At 50.7% G+C, this 10,000-nt stretch overlaps 1 protein-coding gene across 1 annotated transcript in view; it reads left to right on the forward strand.

Annotated features, from left to right (window-relative positions):
- LOC113804633 (uncharacterized) overlaps positions 1 to 10,000 on the forward strand; it is a gene marked incomplete in the record, with an annotated part of 234,483 nt that overhangs the window by 210,082 nt on the left and 14,401 nt on the right. The window contains 1 exon segment of the mRNA XM_070115731.1: positions 296 to 1,218. Within this exon segment, the coding sequence (XP_069971832.1) occupies positions 449 to 1,218 (770 nt within the window).

Below are 10,000 nucleotides of genomic sequence, written 5' to 3' on the forward strand. Positions count from 1 at the left end.
TAATCGTAGAAAAGTATACTGGTACTTTGCACTTGTATTCCTTCTCGTAGGTCTTCATAGGCTTTATCATTGTATGTGATTAGGACCATGTACTTTATTATTGTTCCATTATTAGTCCTAGCACGTGCATTGTTACTAGCATCACCTTTACTTACGAGTAGTGTTCCCTATCTCTGTACTAATTGTTATGCATCTGTTATATTTCTCCCCCCCCCCCCCCCCCCCCGGAAGCCCCGGAAGGTCTCGAAGCCCCTGATATCACGTGATCGCCGCTGACTCTCGCTCTCTTCCGCAGGTGATCGTCGCGCGGCAGAGGCGGTCACCGGGATGAGGCTCCGCCCATCGCTAGCCTGACGCCCCGCCCATCAAACTGCCACCCCGCCGACCCAGGCGAGGGCGGCGCCCACGGTATGGTGAAGCAGTGCCCACGCCCACGCCTGCGTTTCTAATGCCCCCTGGCCCCCGGGACGGCTCTATGCTCAAACACATGCTCACTGTGGCAGGAAGACCGGCACCCGCGGCCGCCCCGCCGAGGGGCACCTCCCATGGCACCGACACTCTGGAGGGGCGGCGCTCCCACGGGGGCGGGGCCGCGCCGGGGGCGGGCAGCGGCACCTTGCCGGGCGTGCACCACCACCACCACGGGCCGCAGCCGCCGCACGCGGGCTCGCCGGGCGCGCTCAGTGTGAAGGTGAACGGCGTGGCGGGCGGGCGCCATCCCCCGGCGCTCAACATGAGCTCCCTGTCGTCGTCGAAGCACTCGGTGGGCGGCAACTCGGGCTCCGTCAGCCCCGGCACCACCACCGTCACGCGCACCACGGGCCTCGACCAGTCGCGCGACCACTCGCACCTCACCGACCTGTCGCACATCTCGCACCTGTCGCCCATCCCGCCCGCGGACCTGTCCAAGGCCACCCTCGCCAGCAAGCGCTCGGCGGGGCTCATCCCGCGCTTCATCACGCTCACGCGCTCCACGGGCTCCCGCGGCGCGCTCACCTCGCTCGGCCTGCTGTGCCTCACCTCGCTCCTGCTGGCGCTGCTGGCGCTCACCTTCCTGGTGGAGCTCACGCCGCTGCCGCACGACGCCGACAGCGTGCAGGAGGTCACGCTGGCGCTCGCCGCCCTCACGCTCTCCCTCGACCTCAGCTGCCTCCTCATCTGCGCCGCGCAGTTCATCTTCGCCATCAAGCTCGCCAAGTCGCCCAGCGGCGAGGAGAGGTAAGTCGGCTCCCTCGGCCTCGGCGGCGGACACGTGGCGCGGCGCCCTCGGGTCCGCGCCGCCGCCGCCGCCGCCGCTGACCCACATATTATCCCTCCCCTACGGAGGGCACTTCCTCCCTCGCCTCAGCATCATCATCATCATCCTCTCGCCATTCCCCCTGCTGCCCTTCCTCCTCCTCCTCCTCCTCCTCCTCCTCCTCCTTCCCGTTACTCCTCCGGACGGGGCTCCGCGCCTTCCTGAGCGCAGGAGGCGCCCGAGAAGCGAGATGGAAGAGAGGAAGACGTCCAGTCGTCTTCAAGTAGCGGCCAATTTGTCTCAGGATCAGGTCTTCTTTTTTGGCTTTTTTCTAACCTCAAGAGTCGCGCATACTTTGGGCTCCAGCGGCTGGATTCCTCCTCCTCCTCCTCCTCCTCCTCCTTCACCTCCTCCGCCCTCTCAACGCCCTTTACGTTCCTTCTTCTTTTTGTTTTCATGTTCCGTTTCTTTTCCACTTCACTTCACATTCAAATTTCTTTCTCTGTTCCTGTCTTTTCGTATCCTTTTCGTTCTCTCTCAAATTTCCTTCATTTTATTTTTCTTCCGCCTTTTTTTTTCTTCCTCTATTCTTTTTCCTTCACTTCATTTTCCTCTTCTTGTCTTGTTATCGTCTTTCTCTTTCATTCCTAGTCTTCCTTCATCTCTTTGCCATAATTTTCCTTATAATCTTCTCTCCTTATCTCTCCTCTCCTTTCCCCTTCTTCCTCTCCTCTGCCTTTCCATCCCTTCCCCTTCATCGCGCTTCCCCCTTCCCATTTCTTCCCTCTTCTTCCTTTTCCCTCCTCTCCCATCCTCTTTCCTCCCCCTTTATCTTCCGTTCTTCACCCTTCCTCTTCTCTCTCTTCCTCTTTCCTACTCCCCCCTATACCATCCCTTCCCCCTCCTCTCTCCTCCTCCATTTCCCCCCCTTCCACCTCCCCTTCCATCCCTTTTTCCCCTTCCTCTTCCCTCCCCTCTCCGTCATCCCCCCTCCCCTTTCCTCATTTCTCTCTTCCTCTTCCCTTCTCCCTCTCCATCTTCCCCCTTTTTTCTCTCTCCCTCTCCCCCCTCCCTTTTTCTCCCTCTCCCCCTCCTCTCCTCTCCCTGCCCCCCTCCTCTCTTCTCCCTCCCCCCCCCCCTCCCTCTCCTCTCCATCCCGCCAAACACCGGCTAAAAACTCCCGCCATTTCCCGCACCTGCGATGGCGGGAACGGCTTCAGCTGCCCAGCGGCTGTGGCGGTTTTGGCGTAATTAGCTCTGTTATTGGTGTTCAACTGGCTGTTCTTATTGCTCTTTTGTAGATTTTATATCGTATAAGATTGTGTCACGAGAGTTTATCAGTGTAAAGAAGAACCGTTTAAAAAGGAGGAAACGTTTCTGCAAAAAATTGAGAGGGCGCGAAAAAAAAGTAAGTATGACGTCACATTTCTTCGATGGCGCGCCAAATGACAATGGCTTTGCGATTCGCAGGAACGCCTCAGCAACTATGCAAAAAGAAAGAAAGAAAAACAATCTGAACGTGACAAACCAATTCTCAAAGAGAAGAAAGAAGATATACTGAAAAAAGTGAATACATTTTAGCCCCAGACCGCCTTGCAAGTAGTCTGTCTGTCTCGAAGAGGTTGATTCCAGCGTCTCGTGGTTGCTAGCGGTGTCGGGGGGGAGGGCGAAGGGGGGGGAGGGCAGGTGGCAGGTGTAGGGGGATGGGAAGGGAGAAGGGAGAAGAGTGGGAGGCTGGAGGTTTCATCTCTTCCACCCTCCGCTCCTCCCTCCCCCCACCCCTGCCCCCGCCCCTGCCCCCACCCCTGCCCCTGCCCTGCCCGGTGCACGGTCAGCAATGCGGTAGTCATGGCTGGGTCTTCCACACCCTCCTGCCACCCCCTCCCCCCTCCCCGGCGGCCATGCTCTTCTCGCTTCCCTATCAAACTCGTGTGCTGTTGAAATCTCTTTTCTTATTTTTCTCAAATGAATCTGTTTATTCATTTATTCTGACTTACATATTGATCAAAGACTTAAATTCACAATATCGAAGTCGAGATTCAAAAACAGAGGCAAGTCCGTAATCTTCATTTGTTTTTAATAATGGATCTTACCTTGTATGGCAAACTCAGCATCCCGCAGAAAGCAGAGAAAAAAAGAGTTACATAATATCAAGAATAATCAACGGAAATGAAAAAAAGAAGGAAAAAAGACAAATGACAGACACAATATACTGACTCATTCATTAACTTCCATGATTTTTCCATTCACTCTTCACTGTTGTGTATTTACGTGTAAGAGATTTTGCGTTTGTGAGTGAATTATTATGGTTTAGTGAATTTCAAGCTTGTTCCTTTAATTGACGATACTTGTCAAATAGAATTATTTATATTTAACATTTAATTGCTTTCGTTATTGTTTTGTTTACATTTCGCTTTGCGTTCGTCATCGTTAATGAGATTTTTATTATTTTTATTCTTTTGTTCGTGTTAGCTATGGTGTTGTTGGTAATATAATTGTTGTTTTTTCTAATGAAATCAGAGAGTTGTATTAGTGGTGTTGTGATAGGCGTTGGTAGTCTGGTCCCACTTGTATTTCCTTCCTGGTAATAACAAGGATGCTACATTCTTAAACATCTGCTCATCTCACCCCGCCACCCATAAACACACACACACACACTCTCCTCCACACACATCCCGACACCTTCCCCTTTCCCCCCCCTCCCTTCTCCCCACACAAATCCTCCCCCCTTCCCACACACCAAACTACCTCCCTCCCCCTCCCCTTCTCTCTCCTTCTCCCCACCACCCCTACCTTCTCTCTCTCTCTCCCTCTTTTCTTTCTATCTTCCTCCTTTTCTCTCCCCCTCCTTCCTTCTCACCACCTCCCTTACCTTCTCTCTCTCTCTCCCCTCCTTCTCTCTCCCCCTCCCTCCTTCTCACCACCTCCCTTACCTTCTCTCTCTCTCTCCCTCCTTCTCTCTCCCCCTCCCTCCTTCTCACCACCTCCCCTACTCTCTCTCTCTCCCTCCTTCTCACCACCTCCCCTACCTTCTCTCTCTGTCTCCCTCCTTCTCTCTCCCCCTCCCTCCTTCTCACCACCTCCCCTACCATCTCTCTCTCTCTCCCTCCTTCTCTCTCCCCCTCCCTCCTTCTCACCACCTCCCCTACCCTCTCTCTCTCTCCCCCTCCCTCCTTCTCCCCTCCCCCTCCCTCCACACAGTGCTCTCTCGTGGCACACCGCTTTACATACCAGTGGTAGCGCCGTCGAAGAGGTCAGGAGTAACTGAAAGGGGTCCCCCGTCAGCCGACAAGAGCCCGGGGCCTTCGAACAGGTTGTCAGCCGAAGCTTAAGGTGCCTCCTGATCTGGCTGACACACCCTGGTTCATTCTTAGTGGGGAGGGAGGGAAGGGAGGCGGGGAGGGAGGGTGGGTGGAGATGGCTAGGTGGATAGGGCGGAGGGAGGAATATGAGAGAAAGAGACGAAGGAGGGTGGGAAAGAGAAATAGAGGGAGCGGGAAGGAGGAAGAAAGAAAGGGAGGGAGAGGGAAGTAGAGAGAGAGAAAGGGAGGGAGAGGGAAAGACAATAGAGTGAGAGGGCAAAAGAGGAGAGATAGTGAAACAAGGTGAGAGAGAGAGAAAGAGAATGGGGAGGGAATAGAGGGACGACGAAGATAGATAATTAAAGTAGGGAAAGATGAGAGTGAGGGAAGGAGGCCGGGTGAAGGAAGATAAGTTAGATAGATAGGGAAGGGGGAATTAGAGAAGGGGTTAGACTGATAAAGAGGGGAAGATTGGGAGAAAGGAAGGCAGACGATAGATGGATAGAGACCGATGAAAGGGGGAGAAAGAAAGAGATTTAGGGATGCTAGAAGAATAGATACTTGGTGAGAGAGAGGGAGAGAGACAGACAGACAGACAGACAGAGACAGAGACTGGAATAGAAATACAGACAGAGAGAGGGAGAAGAATACACAAAGACAAATAGGGAGAGAAGTAGATATTTATGTTCTTGAGGGAAAAGAACTAAAGGGAAAGAAACAAAAAAACAAAAGCTAAACTAGAATGAGAATGCATGATGTACGTGCGATAAAAAAATAAAGGAGAAAAAACAGTTATATAAATCTTCATAAGACAGGAAGTAATAAACAAAGACGAAATAGGTGTAGAGAGAGAGAGATAACAATTTTCAGTACCCGGTAGCTGTTTCGTTGTACTGGGAGCGGTCACCAGGTCACAAGATGCCAACAAGCTCTTGTGTGGCTCGGAACTGTGGTCTCTCACTGGTCATCTTGTCTCTCTGGCTCTCTCTGCTTGTCTCTTCTCTTTATCTCTCGGTCTCTCTCTCTCCCTCCCCCCCCCCCTCTCTCTCTCTCTCTCTCTCTCTCTCTCTCTCTCTCTCTCTCTCTCTCTCTCTCTCTCCTTCTCTCTCTCTCTCTCATCTCTCTCTCTCTCTCATCATCTATCTATCTCTATCTATCTATCTAGCCTATCTCTCTCTATCTCTATCTACCTATCTAGCCTCTCTCTCTCTCTCTCTCTCTCTCTCTCTCTCTCTCTCTCTCTCTCTCTCTCTCTCTCTCTCTCTCTCTCTCTCTCCCCCGCCCCCCCCCCTCTCTCTCTCTCTCTCTCTCTCTCTCTTTCTTTCTCTCTCTCTCTCTCTCTCTCTCTCTCTCTCTCTCTCTCTCTCTCTCTCTCTCTCTCTCTCCCCTCTCTCTCTCTCTCCTTCTCTCCTCCCTCTTTCTTTCAGTCTACTAATTTATAGGTCTCCTTTCTTATCTAACGTATATCTCTGCCTGTCTATCTATACATCTATCTATCGACTTATCAATATTTCTCTCTATCTACCCATCTACATTGCTCTCTACCTACCAACCCATCAACAATTCTCTACCTAGCTACCCATCAACATTTCTCTCTACCTACCAATCCACCTACATTTCTCTCTACCTATCTATCTATCTATGTATCTATCTATCTATTTATCTATCTGGGCCCAGTCTCTGCGTACAACCAGCTCCAGTGCCTCATAGTGTTATACCTCCTAATGGTCATACCAGCGATAAACAAGAGAGAGTCGGTCCGGTATAAAAGGTAACCGCTGTATAGAGGTCTTTGTAATTACTGAACATCGATTATGTTAATTATAACGACGTCATTATTGGTAATGATGGCCAAAAGATGCCTTATGGTTGTAGGCTTTTAGGAGACCCAGACCCATCCCCGGGCGAACACCGCGGGCCTATCGGAGGGACGGTGAAATAACCCTTTCGATTCTGGTGGGCTGTCTCGCTCCTCCCCCCCACCCCCCTACCCCTCTCTACCCCTCCCGCCCCCTTCCCGCAGGTGGTTTTGTCTGGGCTTCGCGTCGTTTGCTGGTTTTGTTTTTCTTTCTTACTTTCTTTTTTTGTGCTTTTTGGTTCATTATTATTTTTTTGCAGGGATATTTCGAAAGGTGTATATAGGCCTATGTAAATGTATTCGTGTGTATGTATGCATATATGCAAATACGTATGCATGTACTATGTATGTATATGGTTGTTCTTATTATCTTCGACATTTTTATTATTTTTATTTTACTTATTGTTGTTATTAGTATCAATTTGATTATTGCTGTTATTATTATTATATTTTCTTGTTATAACGATTATTATAGTATTTATTATTATGTTTATTGTTATCATTATACTCATTATTATTCTCAATACGAAGAGTAGTATCTTCCAGCCATTTTTTTCCTCTCCTGTTTGTCAACTTTTTTCTTTCATTTTTTTTCTCTTCTATTCTTCTTCCTCTTCCTGCTGCTGTTGCTCCTTCTCCTCCTCCTCTTTCTCTTCATCTGCTGATTCTTTCTCTCCTTAATCTGCTTCTTTATCATGTCATTCTTTTTTCTATTTTTTTCCATTTCTTTATCTTCTGCTTCTTTTCCATCCTCTTCTTCATCATCACTTTCTTCGCTGACTTCCTCTTCCTCTTCTTCACCTTCTTTTTCCTCTTTCCTACATTTACTGTTTTCCTTTCTTTATCATTATTTCATTTCTCCTTCCTCCTCCTTTTCTTTTTCATCACTTTCTTTTTTTCTTTTCTTCCCCCTCCCTCTCCTCCTCTTCTTCACCATCATCATCTTCCTCTCCTTCCTCCTCTTCTTCATGATCATCATCATCATATTCCTCTCCATTTTCTTTTTCTTCCTCCTCTGCATCATCATCATATTCTCCCTTTTCTTCCTCCTCCTCTTTTTCTTTTCCTTCTCTCTTACGCCAGCGACCGAACCGGCGGCGGGGTTCGGACATGAAGGTATGAGTAATAAACGATAAAATTCGTCTCATGTCTTCTGGAATCCACCAAGAATACCTTCCCCCCCTCCCCCTCCCCCTCCCCCCTCCACCTTCACCTCCTCCCTCCACCTTCACCTCCACCTTCAACTTCTCCTATCTCTATCCCCATTCCCCTCTCCTCCCCTTCCCTCTCTTCTTCTACATGTCTCCTCTCCCCTCTTCCACTAACCTGTCTTCTTCCACCCCCTCTTCTTCCCCTCTCCTCTTCCTCCTCTCCCCCCTCCCTCTCCCTCTCCTTTCTTCACCTCCCCCTATCTCACCTCTCCTCACCTTTCTTCACCTCCCCCTTCACCTCTCCTCTCCTTCTCTCCCTCTTCCACTAACCGTCTTCTTCCCCTCTCCTCTTCTCCTCCCCCTTCCCCTCTCTTCTTTCTTCCTCCCCCTTCCCCTCTCCTCTCCCTCTTTCTTCACTCTCCCCCTTCCCCTCTCTTCTTCCTCCCTCCCCCCTTCCCCTCTCCTCTCCTCTTTCTTCACCCTCCCCTTCACCTCTCCCTCTCCTTCTCCCCTCTTCCACTAAACGTCTTTCCTCCGCCCCTTCCTCCCTTCTAAACCTTCCCCTCCTTTTTTTCTCTTATTCTCCTATCTTCTCCCCTGATCTCTTAAGCCTCCTCCCTCTCTCCCTCCTTCCCCTCCTACTCTCTCTCTCCCACTCTCCGTCCTGCTGTTCCTCTCTCACCCACTCTCTCTACATCCCACTCCCCTTCCTCTCACAATTTCTCTCACTCTCCCTCTTGCTTTTCCTTTGCTATTCTCCTCCTTTTCTCCCTTATCCTCTCTCTATCTCCCTCTCCCCCTCTTACCTTTAACCCTCCCTCTCCCACCCTCCCCCTCCCACTCTTTGTCTCCCTCCTCCCCCTCCCTCGCCCTTACCCCTTCCCCACTCTTTCCTACTCTCCTTTTCTCCCATTCTCCTCCCTCACCCTCCTCCTCCTCCTCCTACTCTCCCTCTCTCACTCTCCCTTCACTGCTCTCCCCTCCCTCTTCCACCCCCTCTTTCTCCCTCCTCACCCTCTAACCCCCTTCAACCTCACCCCCCCCCCTCTCCTCCCTCTCCCCCATCGCAGCCCTACGGTCAGGTGGTTGACATTTGGGGCATTTTGGTGATGGGCTTCGATTGGGCGCGCGTGCTTGGGTCCCTCGCGGGCTGGGGGCGTGACTTGTGGGCGTGGGCGTGTTTGGGGTTGCCTGGTGTGTTATTTTCAATTGCTGGTTTCGTTTGTTTATATGTATATTTTGTATGAACATATATGAATATATATCTACATAGATAGATAGATAGATACGTACATATATGTATGTGAGTGTGTATGTGTGTGTGTATATATATATATATGTGTGTGTGTGTGTGTGTGTATACATATACATATATATACAATTATATACATATGCCCAAACCTACATACCCATCAAGGTACCGGAAATAGCATACGGAAAAAGCTAAAGACAAAAGACAGTCAATCAAAAGAGCAAAAAAAAAGGGGAAATGCGTAAAATAAGCAATTGTTTACCTCGCTCCATCGGCGTCGAAAAGTTGGTCGCATTGTTGTGGTTCGGCCGTTATTAACATTGTTCTCGCTGGGTACGTCGGGGCGATGAGGGGGGGAGGGGGAGAGGGGAGGGGGAGGGGGATGGGAGGGAGGGAGGGGAGGGGGGGATGGGGGGGGGAGGGGGAGGGGGGATGGGAGGGGAGGAAGGAAGGAAGGGAGGGAGAGGGGGGAGGGCTGGGAAAGGAAAGGGGAGGGAAGAAGGAAGGAGGGGAGAGAGGGGAGGGTGTGGTTGGGGGGAGAGAAAAGGGAGGGGACGGGAAAAGGAAGAAGGGAAGACGGAAGGAGGGAGAGGGAGGGAAAGGATGGGGAAGGAGAGAGAGAGAAACAACAAAAGAAAAAGAGAGAGCGCGAGAAGAAAGTAGTAGGGAAGGAGAGAGAGAGAGAGAGAGAGAGAGAGAGAGAGAGAGAGAGAGAGAGAGAAAGAGAGAGAGAGAGAGAGAGAACGAGTAACACCCCTCCGGCGATGGTGCCAAATGGGGCTTTGAAATGCCCCAGGAACTGTAGCGACGACCCCCCCCCCCTCCCACCCACCTCTTCCCCCGTGCACGACCTCCCGCCCTCCTAACCACCAACCCCCCTCCCCCCTCTCCCCATCTTCACCCCTTACTCCCCCCCTCCCCCCTCCCCCTTCCCTCCGTAACCTGCTGCTTTGCCCCCGCTTTTCCGCGACTTTTTCACTCCCTTTATTTTTTCCCTCTTTTTCAGTGGCAATATGTGCATATTTTTCCTTTTTTTTCCTTTTTTATATTTTTTTTACTATTTTCTTTTTTATTATTATTTTCACTATTTTCTTATTTTTTTATTTTTTTCCTCTGTCTCTCTCCCCCCCCCCCTCTCTCTCTCTCTCTCTCTCTCTCTCTCTCTCTCTCTCTCTCTCTCTCTCTCTCTCTCTCTCTCTC

The sequence above is a fragment of the Penaeus vannamei genome, chromosome 38, assembly GCF_042767895.1.
Source record: "Penaeus vannamei isolate JL-2024 chromosome 38, ASM4276789v1, whole genome shotgun sequence".
In the NCBI taxonomy this organism is placed as follows: Eukaryota; Metazoa; Arthropoda; class Malacostraca; order Decapoda; family Penaeidae; genus Penaeus; species Penaeus vannamei.